Raw genomic sequence first — 19,482 nt, forward strand, 5'->3', positions numbered from 1 at the left:
AGTTTGGGCAGAGATGTCGAGGCGGAAGTGAAGAGGCAAAGATGATGTTGAATGACAGGTGAGGTATGAGTGGCGGCAAATTGAAATTAGCGGAGATTGAGGCCTGGTGGGTAACGGGAAGAGAGGATATATTGAAGAGCAAGTTCCCATCTCCGGAGTTCGGATAGGTTGGTGTTGGTGGGAAGTATCCAGATAACCCGGACGGTGTAACACTGTGCCAAGATGTGCTGGCCGTGCACAAGGCATGTTTAGCCACAGGGTGATCCTCATTACCAACAAACACTGTCTGCCTGTGTCCATTCATGCGAATGGACAGTTTGTTGCTGGTCATTCCCACATAGAATGCATCACAGTGTAGGCAGGTCAGTTGGTAAATCACGTGGGTGCTTTCAGATGTGGCTCTGCCTTTGATCGTGTACACCTTCCGGGTTACAGGACTGGAGTAGGTGGTGGTGGGAGGGTGCATGGGACAGGTTTTACACCGGGGGCGGTTACAAGGATAGGCGCCAGAGGGTAGGGAAGGTGGTTTGGGGATTTCATAGGGATGAACTAACAGGTTACGAAGGTTAGGTGGACGGCAGAAAGACACTCTTGGTGGAGTGGGGAGGATTTCATGAAGGATGGATCTCATTTCAGGGCAGTATTTGAGGAAGTCGTATCCCTGCTGGAGAGCCACATTCAGAGTCTGATCCAGTCCTGGAAAGTATCCTGTCACAAGTGGGGCACTTTAGCGGTTCTTCTGTGGGGGATTCTGGGTTCGAGGGGATGAGGAAGTGGCTCTGGTTATTTGCTTCTGTACCAGGTCTGTACGTAGATCTACGTAGATCAACACCTTCAACCCATTACGTGCAGTCTCCCATCCTTCATCAAAGACACCAACCACTTTCTCAAACGCCTGGAATCCTTACCCAATCTGTTACCCCCGGAAACCATCCTTGTAACCATTGATGCCACTTCCTTATATACAAATATTCCGCACGTCCAGGGCCTCGCTGCGATGGAGCACTTCCTTTCACGCCGATCACCTGCCACCCTACCTAAAACCTCTTTCCTCATCACCTTAGCCAGCTTCATCCTGACCCACAACTTCTTCACTTTTGAAGGCCAGACATACCAACAATTAAAGGGAACAACCTCAACTCCTTTGGTTCCATCAGATTCACCTGGTCCTACTCCAAATCCCACGCCACTTTCCTTGATGTTGGCCTCCACCTGTCCAATGGCCAGCTTCACACGTCCGTCCACATCAAACCCACCAACAAGCAACAGTACCTCCATTATGACAGCTGCCACCCATTCCACATCAAACGGTCCCTTCCCTACAGCCTAGGTCCTCGTGGCAAACGAATCTGCTCCAGTCCGGAATCCCTGAACCATTACACCAACAACCTGACAACAGCTTTCGCATCTCGCAACTACCCTCCCGACCTGGTACAGAAGCAAATAACCAGAGCCACTTCCTCATCCCCTCAAACCCAGAATCCCACACAGAAGAACCGCTAAAGTGCCCCACTTGTGACAGGATACTTACCGGGACTGGAGCAGACTCTGAATGTGGCTCTCCAGCAGGGATATGACTTCCTCAAATCCTGCCCTGAAATGAGATCCATCCTTCATGAAATCCTCCCCACTCCACCAAGAGTGTCTTTCCGCCGTCCACCTAACCTTCGTAACCTGTTAGTTCATCCCTATGAAATCCCCAAACCACCTTCCCTACCCTCTGGCTCCTATCCTTGTAACGGCCCCCGGTGTAAAACCTGTCCCATGCACCCTCCCACCACCACCTACTCCAGTCCTGTAACCCGGAATGTGTACACGATCAAAGGCAGAGCCACATGTGGAAGCACCCACGTGATTTACCAACTGACCTGCCTACACTGTGATGCATTCTATGTGGGAATGACCAGCAACAAACTGTCCATTCGCATGAATGGACACAGGCAGACAGTGTTTGTTGGTAATGAGGATCACCCTGTGGCTAAACATGCCTTGGTGCACGGCCAGCACATCTTGGCACAGTGTTACACTGTCCGGGTTATCTGGATACTTCCCACCAACACCAACCTATCCGAACTCCGGAGATGGGAACTTGCTCTTCAATATATCCTCTCTTCCCGTTACCCACCAGGCCTCAATCTCCGCTAATTTCAATTTGCCGCCACTCATACCTCACCTGTCATTCAACATCATCTTTGCCTCTTCACTCTCGCCTCGACTGACATCTCTGCCCAAACTCTTTGTCTTTAAATATGTCTGCTTGTGTCTGTATATGTGTGGATGGATATGTGTGTGTGCGCGCGCGAGTGTATACCTGTCCTTTTTTCCCCCTAAGGTAAGTCTTTCCGCTCCCGGGATTGGAATGACTCCTTACCCTCTCCCTTAAAACCCACATCCTTTCGCCTTTCCCTCTCCTTCCCCTCTTTCCTGATGAGGCAACAGTTTGTTGGGAAAGCTTGAATTTTGTGTGTATGTTTGTGTGTCTGTCGACCTGCCAGCACTTTCATTTGTTAAGTCACATCATCTTTGTTTTTAGATATATTTTTCCTGCGTGGAATGTTTCCCTCTATCATATATAAATATAAATATATATATATATATATAAATATATATAAAAGGATTCCATGTGCACACACTGTTGTTTACTGTGGCAGTCCTACACTGCACTTATATATATAGGAAAATATATATACATAGGCCTATAAAAAACTAGAAGGATTCCACATCGAGTATGTAAGAAGGAGGTGTGAGTAAGGAAAGAGCATAAACCAAAGACGAATCGATTGTGATAATTATTGAGGAATGTAGAGTCGAAGTATAGGTATACATAGTATCTGGTAAGAGTAAAGAAGTCTAAAAGTACACGAGGGCTCCACGGACTAAATGAAGTATTAATAAGTGAGAGTGAAGTGTAAAATAGATTTTTATTTTTAGCAGGAAATATTTAATTATAGTATATAAAGATGTATAGTAGGGCAGTGTACCAACACTCACAAAAGATAAGGGGGGCGTACCCGGCATTGCTAAAGATATAGGGCAGGCGTACCTACATAGAAATAGGACGACCTGTGGCCTGATGAATACAGATGTTTTATGATGGGGTGTACCTACCAGAAAGGGAGGAAGAAGTGCACTCATAGGGTCAACCCACATATAAGGTTTAGGTACTGATCCTAGGGGAAGAAGACAGTATTGTGACAGAAGTGACACATTTTATAGAAATTATTCTGGTAAGTTTGACTTCTATATTCCACTAGAATTATTATTATTATTATTATTATTATTATTTATGTGAGTTTACAAGTGTCGAGAAGAACACTTTCATTTGCACAGAGTTCCTCCAGACTACAAACAGTCTATAATTAATGTGGCTATTACATACTAAAGAAGCTGTACAAAGAATTAGAATAAAGAGTAAAATACTGAAGTGTCATGAACACCTGGAGCTTGCAATTGGAAACAGAAGGTTTAGGCTCGATGACTCCTAGATATAAAAGAATTGACTCCAACACTGAGTGAAATACTCTCGTTTTATAATCAAAGTAAAATGAAAAAATAAAAGGGTTATACATGGTTAATATAAAAATGTGGAATGCATACTTTTGAAATATGAATTGTTATATGTAATACTAATGTACATAACGAAAATGTATGAAATATCGTGTGTACGAGCTGAGGGGAGGGATATGTAGTGCTTCAAGAATTTCTGTGTAAATTCTAGAACCACTCATCCTTCTACCGTCTCGAACACACAATATTTTAAAAATAAGTGTGAGAGAGCGTACATACTGTGCAACACATGCTTGTGTGTGCAGGCTGGAAAGGAGCCATGAGCACAAGGTATACGCGACGGTCGAACAGCACAGACAAGTGTTTGCGCTTGTGCCACGGAAGTTGTATTGGAAGAACAAGGAGTGTTTATGTATCTTATGGTGTTTTATATTGTAGATTATTGTAATGCGAAAAAAGAAGAACAGTTGAAAACTGTTAATTGTACTTCAGGTGTTGGACTTAATAGAAGCAAGACTGTTCATATATCATGTGGTTGTTAAACCAAATATATTGCAGATTTATTTAATCGAGTTTAACGCAAGACGAATCGGTTGACTTGTAACCATTTGAATATTAATGTGAGAAATGGTGAATATGTTACTGGTAGAAGTTGAAATACATCATTACTGAACTAAAAGTATTCTTCGAGTACAAAATTATTTCAAAAAGAGAGAGAGTCTTACAAATTCCCATAACCAGCATTATTCTACAGAGAAGAAGGTTTTGGAGATCGACGGAGCTGGCAATCCAGAGAAGAAGATTGGCTGTGCAGATCAAGTAAGTCATCTGATGTGAGAGAGGTGTGAATTTTGCAATCCAAATTCACGTCGCTTCTTATCGTCAAAACACCATTAGAAGTGAACATAGTGTGTCCAATTTCTCATCTTATTCCTGTCACCATCAGAAGGCTGATAAAAATTTTTTGTGTTTAAACTTACTTTATGCTGGGAACAAAAAATTTTTTTCATGAAACTGTGACATTACCTCCATCCTCCAACAGTTCATCATCAATGGAAATAGCAGTTACATCAACTTCTCCAGACCAGTTTTATGCTTGGTGATTCATCAGAAAGAGAGAAACTAGAAGTTTTAAGACACTATTTTAAGGTTTTAAGACACTATTTTAACTATCAGCTACTTATATTTGTATCTTTATATCTTTTCAACTTCCCCCATGAACCATGGACCTTGCCGTTGGTGGGGAGGCTTGCGTGCCTCAGCGATACAGATGGCCGTACCGTAGGTGCTACCATAACGGAGGGATATCTGTTGAGAGGCCAGACAAACATGTGGTTCCTGAAGAGGGGCAGCAGCCTTTTCAGTAGTTGCAGGGGCAACAGTCTGGATGATTGACTGATCTGGCCTTGTAACATTAACCAAAACGGCCTTGCTGTGCTGGTACTGCGAACGGCTGAAAGCAAGGGGAAACTACAGCCGTAATTTTTCCCGAGGACATGCAGCTTTACTGTATGATTAAATGATGATGGCGTCCTCTTGGGTAAAATATTCCGGAGGTAAAATAGTCCCCCATTCGGATCTCCGGGCGGGGACTACTCAAGAGGACGTCGTTATCAGGAGAAAGAAAACTGGCGTTCTACGGATCGGAGCGTGGAATGTCAGATCCCTTAATCGGGCAGGTAGGTTAGAAAATTTAAAAAGGGAAATGGATAGGTTAAAGTTAGATATAGTGGGAATTAGTGAAGTTCGGTGGCAGGAGGAACAAGACTTTTGGTCAGGTGATTACAGGGTTATAAATACAAAATCAAATAGGGGTAATGCAGGAGTAGGTTTAATAATGAATAAAAAAATAGGAGTGCGGGTTAGCTACTACAAACAGCATAGTGAACGCATTATTGTGGCCAAGATAGACACAAAGCCCATGCCTACTACAGTAGTACAAGTTTATATGCCAACTAGCTCTGCAGATGATGAAGAAATTGATGAAATGTATGACGAGATAAAAGAAATTATTCAGGTAGTGAAGGGAGACGAAAATTTAATAGTCATGGGTGACTGGAATTCGTCAGTAGGAAAAGGGAGAGAAGGAAACATAGTAGGTGAATATGGATTGGGGGGAAGAAATGAAAGAGGAAGCCGCCTTGTAGAATTTTGCACAGAGCATAACTTAATCATAGCTAACACTTGGTTCAAGAATCATAAAAGAAGGTTGTATACCTGGAAGAATCCTGGAGATACTAATAGGTATCAGATAGATTATATAATGGTAAGACAGAGATTTAGGAACCAGGTTTTAAATTGTAAGACATTTCCAGGGGCAGATGTGGATTCTGACCACAATCTATTGGTTATGAACTGCAGATTGAAACTGAAGAAACTGCAAAAAGGTGGGAATTTAAGGAGATGGGACCTGGATAAACTGAAAGAACCAGAGGTTGTAGAGAGTTTCAGGGAGAGCATAAGGGAACAATTGACAGGAATGGGGGAAAGAAATACAGTAGAAGAAGAATGGTTAGCTCTGAGGGATGAAGTAGTGAAGGCAGCAGAGGATCGAGTAGGTAAAAAGACGAGGGCTAATAGAAATCCTTGGGTAACAGAAGAAATATTGAATTTAATTGATGAAAGGAGAAAATATAAAAATGCAGTAAATGAAGCAGGCAAAAAGGAATACAAACGTCTCAAAAATGAGATCGACAGGAAGTGCAAAATGGCTAAGCAGGGATGGCTAGAGGACAAATGTAAGGATGTAGAGGCTTGTCTCAATAGGGGTAAGATAGATACTGCCTACAGGAAAATTAAAGAGACCTTTGGAGAGAAGAGAACCACTTGTATGAATATCAAGAGCTCAGATGGCAACCCAGTTCTAAGCAAAGAAGGGAAGGCAGAAAGGTGGAAGGAGTATATAGAGGGTTTATACAAGGGCGATATACTTGAGGACAATATTATGGAAATGGAAGAGGATGTAGATGAAGATGAAATGGGAGATACGATACTGCGGGAAGAGTTTGACAGAGCACTGAAAGACCTGAGTCGAAACAAGGCCCCGGGAGTAGACAACATTCCATTAGAACTACTGATGGCCTTGGGAGAGCCAGTCATGACAAAATTCTACCATCTGGTGAGCAAGATGTATGAGACAGGCGAAATACCCACAGACTTCAAGAAGAATATAATAATTCCAATACCAAAGAAAGCAGGTGTTGACAGATGTGAAAATTACCGAACTATCAGTTTAATAAGTCACAGCTGCAAAATACTAACGCGAATTCTTTACAGACGAATGGAAAAACTGGTAGAAGCGGACCTCGGGGAAGATCAGTTTGGATTCCGTAGAAATGTTGGAACACGTGAGGCAATACTAACCTTACGACTTATCTTAGAAGAAAGATTAAGAAAAGGCAAACCTACTTTTCTAGCATTTGTAGACTTAGAGAAAGCTTTTGACAACGTTAACTGGAATACTCTCTTTCAAATTCTGAAGGTGGCAGGGGTAAAATACAGGGAGCGAAAGGCTATTTACAATTTGTACAGAAACCAGATGGCAGTTATAAGAATCGAGAGACATGAAAGGGAAGCAGTGGTTGGGAAAGGAGTGAGACAGGGTTGTAGCCTCTCCCCGATGTTATTCAATCTGTATATTGAGCAAGCAGTAAAGGAAACAAAAGAAAAATTCGGAGTAGGTATTAAAATTCATGGAGAAGAAGTAAAAACTTTGAGGTTCGCCGATGACATTGTAATTCTGTCAGAGACAGCAAAGGACTTGGAAGAGCAGTTGAACGGAATGGACAGTGTCTTGAAAGGAGGATATAAGATGAACATCAACAAAAGCAAAACGAGGATAATGGAATGTAGTCTAATTAAATCGGGTGACGCTGAGGGGATTAGATTAGGAAGTGAGACACTTAAAGTAGTAAAGGAGTTTTCCTATTTAGGGAGTAAAATAACTGATGATGGTCGAAGTAGAGAGGATATAAAATGTAGACTGGCAATGGCAAGGAAATCGTTTCTGAAGAAGAGAAATTTGTTAACATCGAGTATAGATTTAAGTGTCAGGAAGTCATTTCTGAAAGTATTTGTATGGAGTGTAGCCATGTATGGAAGTGAAACATGGACGATAAATAGTTTGGACAAGAAGAGAATAGAAGCTTTCGAAATGTGGTGCTACAGAAGAATGCTGAAGATAAGGTGGGTAGATCAGGTAACTAATGAGGAGGTATTGAATAGGATTGGGGAGAAGAGAAGTTTGTGGCACAACTTTACTAGAAGAAGGAATCGGTTGATAGGACATGTTCTGAGGCATCAAGGGATCACAAATTTAGCATTGGAGGGCAGCGTGGAGGGTAAAAATCGTAGAGGGAGACCAAGAGATCAATACACTAAGCAGATTCAGAAGGATGTAGGTTGCAGTAGGTACTGGGAGATGAAGAAGCTTGCACAGGATAGAGTAGCATGGAGAGCTGCATCAAACCAGTCTCAGGACTGAAGACGACAACAACAACATATCTTTTCAAAGTACTCTCACCTATGCTTCGCTCACTACAGCATTTGTTCTGCCACTTAGTGAAGACTCCACAATGGGCTTATTTCATGAAGTCCTTAAACATGCATCATATAAATAGATTCTGGCAAATTATCTCCATGACTGTAGAAGGGTCCTTTGATTTTGGGAACAGGAAGAAATTGCATGGAGCTACAGCAGGGCTCTAGTGTGGATGAGGAAATGTCACGAGTTTAGACTCCACCAGCAGAAACTTTGTTTATGCTGTGTGGTGAGCTAGACCATTGTCATATTGGTGCAGAATTTGCACAAGACTAACTTTTGGTTGGTTGGTTACCTGTTCCACAGATCCACATTAACAATAAACATCATGTTATGGAATGTGTCAGCTGAACAAATATAGCACGCATTTTTTTTAATAGTCGTATGGCACCATTGGATCTGACTCCCTCAAGAGGGATGTTCAGACGCCTGGTGCAAGTCTCACAATTTGATGCCAATTCAGCAACTTCTGTGGCCTTACCTGCTCCTGTAATACTACAATACAACGTTTAATTAATGGATTCTGAACCAAGTGTTGCTCCAAGCTCATCTTCGCACCACTGAGATCTGAAAGTTAGCAGAAAGGAGACAGACATTTTGAGGTCTGATCAGGATTTGATTCCATGACCTTTCAAGTTCATGCACTTTACCATTAGACCAAGCCAAATATTTACAGGGCTACATGCTTGTCATTTACAGGTTTTTTTCTGAATAAATGACTAATTTTTTTTCTGTTTAAGAATTCCTCTGTGGTGCAGGAGTTGTTCAGGAGAAATACACTGATCAGGACGAGAAACGAAACACCCAATAAACAATCATTGTGCAGCTAAGTGAAGCACTTCAATCAATTTTTTGAGACAGATTATGCTAATGGTGTTGCTTTGCAAACAAATAATGAAGTGTTATTGCACTAGCCTCAATTGTTGTGTCCTGTGCAGCCTTGAAAACACGTCACCGAAAGTGAGCGAATAACGTTTTCCCTCTCTTATGGCACTATTTGTTGTACCCTGAATTTTCCCCCTTTAAATCACACATTTGTGGGGTATTTCTGTGATTGTTATCATCAGCTTTCTGGAATAAAAATGCTGTTAAGCCTGGAACAAGCTGCGAAAGCCATTGCTTTGGTGGAAGATGGCAGCAGCATGCATTATGTTGCAGAAGTGTTGAGGACTACACCTTCCATGATTTCTAGAACTACAAAAGTAGAGGGAAACTGGAGGCTTTGCAAGGAGACCAGGAACAGGCCTGAGAAGAGCAACAATGGTGACAGATGACTGCTTCTTACAACATCTGGTTCTTTGCAACCGTTACACATCCGCTATTGCAACATGAAATCAACTCCACCAGGTTCGAAGGGTCAATGTTAGTGAGAGAACCATTTTAAGAGGGCTGGAAGAAGCCAATCCTCAGTCCAAAAGACATGTTGCAGGTCTGGAACTCGCTAGAGAGCATTGCACAGCTCAATTACATTTCACAAAGGAACATCTTGGCTGGACAGTACAACAATGGGATCAAGAGTTGTTCATCGATGAGTTGTGATTTGGCATCTGATCATCTGACAGAAGAGAGAGTGTCAGGACAAGGCCAGGGCAGAGGTATTCCCCTTGTACATTCTCGTCCAGGATGCCTTTTCAGGATGGTTCTGTGATGGTGTGCGCAGGAATCAATAGAGCAGCAAGGATGGATTTGGTCTTGCGGAGCATGGGACCTTACCACACACCAGTATGTGGAGGATATCCTTCTGGAGCATGTTGTGCCTTTCGCTCCATTTACTGGTGATGGTTTTACACTAATGCACACAATCCACGTCCACAAGTTGCAAGAATTGTGCAAGAGTTCTTGAATAAACATGGAGTCATGCTATGAGTTGGCCTGCTCAAAGCCCTGATTTGAATCCTATCAAGCATGTTTGGGACTGGCTGAGGAGAAGAGCCCATCAGTACTATCCAAGAGACCCTACAGGACCTACGGAGTGCCCTCCTGGAAGAACGAGATATGATTCATCAACAGGACTTTACTGCATTAATCAGAAACATGCCTGAAAGGTTGAATGCCGTCATTGGTGCAAGAAGTGACAATACGTGCTTTGGATAATGCGAGCATAGGTCCACGAGATCGTCCTGAGTCCTGTGAAGTGTATAACATCACAGCAGACATGCATTACCATTATGAGCTTGCTCAAAATTTCCTTGAAGTGTGAATCTCTGGCTTAATTTGTTTATAATAATCTTTCTTTTTTCATTGTTGGACACTCAGATGGGATTGTACAACAATATTCCATCATAAGGTAGTGGATTAATGTCACAAAATTATAAAGTTCACAATAAATTTCAATTTTAGGTCGAAATTCAAGTGTTGCGTATTTCGTGCTGGTCAGTGTATCTTTACTCTGAAAAAACTTGTCTCTGTCAGAGATTTTATTTCAATGGTTGCCTGTCAAAGAGTTTTATAACAGTATATTTCACCCCTTTCTGTGTCACAGTTAGATCCATTGAAATGTAATGCAGGACAATTTGGAAACTCTAGTGGCACTTGTGAATATCTCTATACCTCTCAAACACAGATGAATAAATCTGATTGTGGTTAATATTCCCAGCAGCTATTAAAAGAAATGCCTGTAACTTCTGTGTGTGTGAATCATACACATAGCTCTAATTACTTTCTGCTGTGCTATGAATACTTTTAGTGTAATTGAGGAGTTACTTCAGAATATGATCCTATAAGACAGCTGTGAATGAAAATACAGCATACAAAATACTTAACTTACTGGCTTCTAAATCAGTCTGAATCAGTAAAAGTTGACAATTATTCTTACAGCAAAAGTAGCCGAACCTAAATGTTTTAGATTGTCTGCTACATGGTTTTTCCAGATAAGTTTTAGTAAGTATGCAGTGCTAAGAACTTACAACTTCCTACCTTGCTTATTATTTCTGGTTGGTATACTAGTAGGAAATGATATAGTTTTGATGGTACAAAACTGGCTGAATTGCGCTTTGTGAAGTTAAAAGCTAGCCCATCTGTGAAAACGCAGTTGATAACTTTCACAAAACTATCATTTGCTTTTTTCTGTTGGTGTTTCTTTGCTCGGCTTCAGAACGATGCTATTACCATATCATCTACAAACAGGACAATTATGACCCAATTCAAATAAAATGGCAGATCATTAACATAAAGAAACATGCTTGTGACTGAGGCCTGTGGGGCTTCCATTGTAATTCCCCACTTCAGATGACGTGGCATCCCTCTCTCTATTACTCGATCAGCCTAAACAAGTACCAAACCAACCATGTGCCAAACTATGTATTCCATAGAAACTTAATGTCACGAAAAGAATATTATGACTGATCCAATCAAATGCATTCAATAAGTCACAGAAGATCTGAACTGCTGATATGCCACCATTTAAGGGATTTTATTATGTGCTCCATAGAAATATAAATACCTGACTCAGTTGAGTGGTTCAATTTGAAATCAGAAGTGCGATGGGGTATGAATCCCAATACTACGAGGTAGGTGACAATCCTGAAATACACTACTGGCCATTAAAATTGCTACACCAAGAAGAGATGCAGATGATAAACAGGTATTCATTGGACAAATATATTACACTAGAACTGACATGTGATTACATTTTCATGCAATTTAGGTGCAAAGATCCTGAGAAATCAGTACCCAGAACAATCACCTCTGGCCGTAATAACGGACTCGATACGCCTGGGCATTGAGACAAACAGAGCTTGGGTGGCGTGTAGAGGTACAGCTGCCCATGCAGCTTCAACACGATACCACAGTTCATCAAGAGTAGTGACTGGCGTATTGTGACGAGCCAGTTGCTCGGCCACCATTGACCAGACGTTTTAAATTGGTAAGATATCTGGAGAATGTGCTGGCCAGGGCAGCAGACGAATATTTTCTGTATCCAGAAATGCCCGTACAGGACCTGCAGCATGCGGTCGTGCATTATCCTGCTGAAATTTAGGGTTTCGCAGGGAATGAATGAAGGGTAGAGCCACGGGTCGCAACACATCTGAAATGTAACGTCCACTGTTCAAAGTGCCGTCAATGCGAACAAGAGGTGACCAAGACGTGTAACCAAGGGCACCCCACATCATCACGCCGGGTGATACACCAGTATGGCGATGATGAATACATGCTTCCAATGTGCATTCACCGCGATGTCGCCAAACACAGATGTGACCATCATGATGCTGTAAACAGAACCTGGATTCATCCGAATAAACTACGTTTTGCCATTCGTGCACCCAGGTTTGTCGTTGAGTACACCATCGCAGGAGCTCCTGTCTATGATGCAGCTGCAAGGGTAACCGCAGCAATGGTCTCCGAGCTGATAGTCCATGCTGCTGCAAACACCATCTAACTGTTCGTGCAGATGGTTTTTGTCTTGCAAATGTCCCCATCTGCTCACTCAGGGATCGAGAAGTGACTGCACGATCTGTTACAGCCATGCGGATAAGATGCCTGTCATCTCGACTGCTAGTGATACGAGGCCGTTGGGATCCAGCACGGCCTTCCGTATTACCCTCCTGAACCCACCGATTCCATATTCTGCTAATAGTCATTAGATCTCTACCAACGCGAGCAGCAATGTCGCGATACGATAAACCACAATCGCAATAGGCTACAATCCGACCTTTATCAAAGTCGGAAACGTGATGGTACGCTTTTTTCCTCCTTACACGAGGCATCACAACGTTTCACCAGGCAATGCCGGTCAAATGCTGTTTGTGTATGAGAAATCGGTTGGAAACTTTCCTCATGTCAGCACGTTGTAGGTGGCAGCACTGGTGCCAACCTTGTGTGAATGCTCTGAAAAGCTAATCATTTGCATATCACAGCATCTTCTTCCTGTCAGTTAAATTTGTCTGTAGCATGTCATATTCGTGGTGCAGTAATTTTAATGGCCAGTAGTGTACATTACCTTCTACAAAATTTTAGAAAATGTTGTAAGGAGTAACATTTGGTGATAGTTGTTGACATTCGTGGAGCCACCCTTCGCATAGGGAGGCCTTAACAATGGTGTATTTTAATCTGTCTAGGAAAACATCCTGAATTAATTATGTATTGCGTACATGACTCAGAACATTACATATTATAGGGCTACAACTGTTTGATCTTTGTGGAGCGTTTATTCACCTCATATCAACTTTTACTTTTTAAAGTCACGACAGTTTTTCTTATTTTAACTGGGGACATGATGTCAATTTTTATGTCCTCTTTATTGCTTCTTTGGTGTGCTGTTTTGTTCTTTCTTCTATTGCATCAATTTCATTACCTATTTCAAGAAGTAGTTATTAAAAATATCTATAATACGGAAATGATGGACTGCTACTCGCGACATATAGAAGGTATAATGAAAAGTGATGGGCATTTTCAGATATTAGTAGAGCACTAAGAAAGTACTAGAAATTAGAAATTAGCAATAGCTTATGTCATTAAAGTGAGTTTGTGCGAATTACTCATCATTTGTATGCAGCTTAGAGCTAGCCTATACTCATTTAGATTGTTTCCAACCTGGAATTTTCATTACCATAAAAAATTACCAAATAGACTCATACTGTTGTTAAGTGATTTGTATGCAACAAAACCAAAATACAGAGTCACACAGGAAAATGGGAACATTTCCACAATCCAATAAAACTAGAAGTGATGAAGGAAAGAAATTGCATTCATAGTAATTGAAACCTTACAACTTTGCCATTTACGAAACACTGATGGCATTTATCATTTTTTAACGTCCTTTAGATGGCGTCCTCCGGTACGAATATATTTGTGAAGCCTGCTATTGAGTGTCCTCATTGACCGCTGCAGCATCTCAGCTGGGATACTGTGAATTGCATCCCGAATTCTCTGTTTTAACTCATCCAGGGTTCTTGGTCGAGTCATGTAGACTTTGATCTTGAGGTAGTTCCACAAGGGGGGGGGGGGGGAAGGGGGGGAATCACAAACGGATACATCTGGCAGTCTAGGGGGCCAGGGAATGTTACCAAATCATGAGGTCACATGGTTGCCAAACAATTCTCACATATATGCCACTGATTGCCGTGCAGTGTGCGATGTCTCTCTGTTCTGTTGAAACCAGGCTTCTTAAACGTTTGGAAAGTTGTTCAATGCAGATGCAATGAAAGTTCATAACATCTCCATGTAACGATCGGTGTTAACAGTTACTGTGTTTCCTGTTCATTTGCAAAAAGATACGGTCCAATAATACCATGTGATGGAACACCACACCATACTGTCACTTTACTAGCATGAAAAGGGCGCTCATGACAGTCATTAGGATTTGTGTTTGTCCTGTAACGGTAGTTCTGTTTATTCATATAACCTGAGATGAAAATGTGCCTCATCTGACATCCACAACTTTTTTAAAAAATTCATCATCATTGTTTATTTTTGTTATCATTTGTTGACAGAATCCTAATTGTAACCGGTAATCGTTGTGCTTCAATTGTTGCATCATCTGTAGTTTGTACGGATGAAATTTTAAATCAGGATGAAGAATTCTGCGAACACACTCCTGGGACATTCCAACCACTGCTGCTTGCTTACGAATTGAACACTGTGGGCTCCATAAGACAGACTCGTGTACAACATCAATGTTTGCTGGAGAACGCACACTTGTTGGTCATCCTGTTGGTTTCTTCTTGATGGTAGATCCAATCAGTTCATAGTTTTTAATTCAACATTTTATCGCATGTTTCGATGGAAAAGTGCAATGACGTCCTAAATTATAAAAACGTCGAAACTCCCTCTGCCCCGCTACCAAACTATCATTGTTTTTATAAAACATTTTTATGGCTGACGCATGCTGTTGTCCGTTCCAATGATCCATGATTACTGAAATGGCGGACTGTTTACTCACTGTCACGAACCTGCAGTGCTGCCACTAGTAATTTCAGACATTCCCATTGTACTGAATCACCCTGTATCATAGTTGATTCCACCCATGGCTTTATTCAAATAATTAACAAAGACTACCCAAAATATGAAAAATTTCACATGTTGAGAGCTACTTCCACTGATGATGAACAGCAGATCTACAGAATGCCTTTATCTCTGGATCATCTGCTCTGTCTCTGGGATGGATGTTAGTAGCACAATTTTGAAATTAGAACAAACAAGTTCTCTTCCAGCCACCATAAAAGTTACTGTGATAATACAATTTCAATCAGCTATTGCATGTTACTTATCTATTTTCTTGAGCATGGAGCAATGGCACATGCTATGAAGACATTTCATGAAACATTGCATAATAATCCTAAAGGACCCTACTTTTCAATGGCATTAAATTTTCACCAAATAATTAGTGTGGGTGCACCTACTTTCTACATGTGTCTCCAGAGTCTGCTTGGGGAATGCCTCATCACTCAGTTCCCTGTAGATGTGTTTTGTAACGTGATTTTGTGGTTATAGAAATCTTTGACAGATTTTCCTTGGTGAAACTTTGAAATTGAAAGTGACATGTGGCACTGTTCAATTGTGGTTCAATTGGTGGATTAAAGGCTTTACAAGAAGTAGAAATATTCAGTTTTATCACCCATTATAATAAATGTCAAATATATGAGAGGTTTTTTTTCCAGATAAAATATTTTCTCCAAGATAAATATGGCTACAGTACCTGAGCTTCATATGAATACCCCATTCTCAGTTAAATCTGTCTTAAGATTAGAAAGCAATAAAATATGCACCTACTGAAGTTTTCCATCGTCTACAAAAGAAACTAGGTTGTTTGGAAAATAATTTCTAACTACAAAGAAGTACTGTCTCACTCCCCATCATGCACTAACAACAAGTTTCAAACAGCAATTTTGTTTTACAGTGACACTGATACAATAGAAAAGATATTCAGCACATATGTTTTGATTAGCAAAATATACAATCCCACTGATTAAGTCTAAGTATCATGGTTGCGAGTCCACATTAAGTTTAAGTCTCCTTATAATTAGCCAAGTTATCCAGTAAGACCATACTTGAGAAAGTACTATAATGCTTAGACCAATCACGAGTTTGAGAACAACTTTACATTGAGTGTGAACAGCAGATAATTGGATTACTTACCTCTAAAGCTTGTTGATGTTCTTGTGCATGATATTGGTCAAAAAATGTCAGAAGATCCCTTAATACAATAAATGTTGATATAGTATCAGAAGCACAGGAAAATGGTTGTCCTGCATAGCGATTTGTTATACTATATGCGTATTCTTGTAACCTGCTTCTCAGTGAATTTGGTTTCTTAACTTTATGAACCACTTGACTTAACAGTGATGACATGAGGCTTAATACTTTCTCTTGATTCTAAAAAAAAAAAAAAAAAAAAAAAAAAAAAAAAAAAAAAAAAAAAAAGTGATTAAGAAAATCTCATGAAAAAAAATTTGTTGAAGAGCAAATTTATTAATGAAGTGTACTATAAAAACATTTTACTTACAGCTGCTAAATCGTACAATTTTATGGCTTCTTCAAACAAGCCTTTCCTCTCAGCCTCTGCTGCGACCATTTCTATTACATCCTTTACATCCATCTGTAACAATATATTAAGAGTAATAAATGGAAGTACCAATGAAAAAGCAACAGCAATTATTATGAAACTGTGATCGCACCATAATGTGTTTTGAAGTTAATCACAACTAACATCAGCATAACATTTGTAATAAGGGAATGTAATTTATGCATGAATCTTTTAAGTCATTTATATCTGACCGTAATTACATTGTATGTGTCTTATGACCAATGTAATAGTCACAAGTGACAGTCTTCAAAATTCTAAATCAATTCCACTGAGCATTGAGGTGTAGGGGTGTTCAACATAATGATGTGTTTAGCTTTCATTTATCTTGTTCTAAGGTTATGATAACCTGATCCACATCTACACCAGTACTCTGCAGACCACTATGGGCAGCAAGGCAGAAGATATGTCTCATTGTACCACTTATTACAGCTTTTTCTTGTTCCATTCATGTATGAAGTGCAGGAAGAATTAAATGCCTCTATGCATGCTGTGGTTAATCTAATTTTGTCCTCACAATCCCTGTTGGAGCCATATGTAGGAGGCTGTATTATATTGTTACAGAGTCATTATTTTAAGCTGATTGTTGAAACTATGTAAATAGGCTTTCTCACAATACTTCATTTCTATCTTCATGACCCTGCCAATTTAGTTACTTCAACACCTGTCTGACAATATCCTATGGGTCAAAGAAACCTGTGACCATCTGTGCTGCTCTTCTCTGTAGACGATCAATATCCTCTGTTAGCCCCATTTGGTTGAGGTCCCACATACTTGAGCAATAGTATAGGATGGTTAAGCAATCTCCTCTGTAGACTAATTGCATTTTTCTAGTATTCTAACAATAAACTGAAGTCTGCCATCTGTATTACCCACAACTGGGCCTTTGTGATCATTCCACTTCATATCCCTATTAAGTATTACACTCAGGTATTTGTATTAGTTGACTGTTTCCAAACATGCCTCACTGGTACTGTAGTCCTAGGATACTACTTTTTTTCATTTTTTGAGTTGCACAGTTTCACATTTATGAACTTTGTGCCTCTTTGAAATCTTATCAAGATCTGGCCGAATATTTATGCAGTTTATTTCAGACAGTACTTCATTATAGATCACTGCATCATCTGCAAAAAGACTGAGGTTACTATTAATATTGTCTGCAAGGTCTTGAGCAGCTAAATCGACAGCCAACACGTAATGGAAATATTTTAGATCTGGTAGCCACGAACAGACCAGACCTCATCGACGGTGTCAGTGTTGAGACAGGGATTAGTGATCATGATGTTGTCATTACGACTATGGTTACGAAAGTTAAAAAGTCAGTCAAGAAGGCTAGGAGAGGTGGTGGTGGTTGTTGGGATGTTTAAGGGGGACTAAACAGCAAAGGCCATCAGTCCCCCATTCCAAAAATAGGCAAGCCGAAAATCGGCGGAGCAGGTAAAAACCAAAGGGGGGAGGAGACGCCCCCCCAGGCACTGAAAGAACACAAATTAGGCAACGAACACTACAGACAAGAAGAATATAGATGAACACCAGACAGAAAGAAACAGAAGAAAAGAAGATGGCCGAAGACTGGTTGACTGACCACGAGAACAAAAAAAGGGAAAGAGTCAACCATCTTACGACACACTAAAATCTGCAACCAAATATGAGAGACTCGAGGACAAGAGACACAGAAAGGGAAAGGTGCAGGACCTCCCTAAATGGAACTACAAAAAGGACTACCACGGATAAAATTTAAAACGTCGTCAGCCATGGAGGCATCGTCGCATAAAACCAAAGGCAAAGTGCCCGGGAGATTAAAAGATTGCCGGAGGGTGCGCAGTCGGGGACACTCCAACAAAATGTGGGCGACCGTCAGCCGGGACCCACACCGACACGGGGGGGGGGGGGGGGGGGGGGGGGGGGGGGGGGGGGGGGGGGGGGGGGGGGGGATTCTCCTGACGAAAAGATGGCCGTGCGTCAGGTAGGTATGGCCGATGCGGAGCCGACACAGGATTACAGAGTCCCTGCGAGAAGCCCGCAGGGAGGAGCGCCACACATCGGTCGTCTCCTTAACAAGCCCACAGTTTATTCGGGGATGTCAGGCCACGCCACTCAGCAGCCCACATCCCAAGCACCTTACGGCGCAACACCAACTGCTGATCTCGAGCTGGGAGGCCGATCTCCAAAGCTGTGGCGTCGATCGCCCCTTTGGCCAGCCTGTCAACACGTTCGTTCCCCGGGATGCCAACGTGACCTGGCGTCCAAACAAAGACCACCGAACGACCAGAGCAGATAATGACGGAAACAGACTCCCGAATAGAGGATACCAGAGGAGAAGAGGGATAGCAGCGGTCGATGGCCTGGAGGCTGCTCAGGGAGTCACTGCAGATGACGATGGACGTACCTGAGCAGGAATGCATATGCACAAGAGCGCGCAATATGGCCACCAGCTCTGCAGTAAAAATACTGCAGCCAGCCGGCAAGGAGCGCTGTTCAACATGGGCAGCGTGAGCAAAAGCGTATGCAGTGTGACCATCAACCAGGGAACCATCAGTGTAGACAGTCTCACAGCCCGAAAATGAGGCGAGGAGTGCAAGAAAACTGCGACGGAGGGCCACAGGTGGAACCGAGTCCGGGGGTCCCTGTGCCAAGTCCAGATGGACGGACGGCCGGGGCAGACACCAGGGAGGCGTAGGTGCACGGACCCGGAAGGGAGGCAGAAGAGGGAATGACCCCAGTTCCGACAGCAGGGACTGGATGCGGACAGCTATGGAAAGCCCAGACCTAGGTCGCCTTTCGGGCAGATGGAGGACCATGGCAGGGAAAAGCAGGCGACGATTGGGATGGCCCGGCGAGCAATGCACGTGGACAGCATAGTCGGCGAGCAGTTGATGGCGGCGAATCCGCAGCGGGGGAACCCCGGCCTCCA

The 19,482-nt window shown here is 41.9% G+C and overlaps 1 protein-coding gene across 5 annotated transcripts in view; it reads right to left on the reverse strand.

The window, feature by feature from the left end:
- The window catches only part of LOC126237028 (nuclear pore complex protein Nup93-like), a 227,053-nt gene that overhangs the window by 51,013 nt on the left and 156,558 nt on the right, over positions 1–19,482 (reverse strand). For all 5 annotated transcript variants that reach the window (XM_049946779.1, XM_049946778.1, XM_049946777.1 and 2 more), the window contains 2 exons: positions 16,491–16,583; positions 16,124–16,360 (listed from right to left, as the gene is read on the reverse strand). In XM_049946779.1, coding sequence (XP_049802736.1) covers positions 16,124–16,360; positions 16,491–16,583 — 330 coding nt within the window. The remainder of the gene's footprint in view (positions 1–16,123; positions 16,361–16,490; positions 16,584–19,482) is intronic.

This window comes from Schistocerca nitens, chromosome 2 (assembly GCF_023898315.1).
Source record: "Schistocerca nitens isolate TAMUIC-IGC-003100 chromosome 2, iqSchNite1.1, whole genome shotgun sequence".
Lineage (NCBI taxonomy): Eukaryota > Metazoa > Arthropoda > Insecta > Orthoptera > Acrididae > Schistocerca > Schistocerca nitens.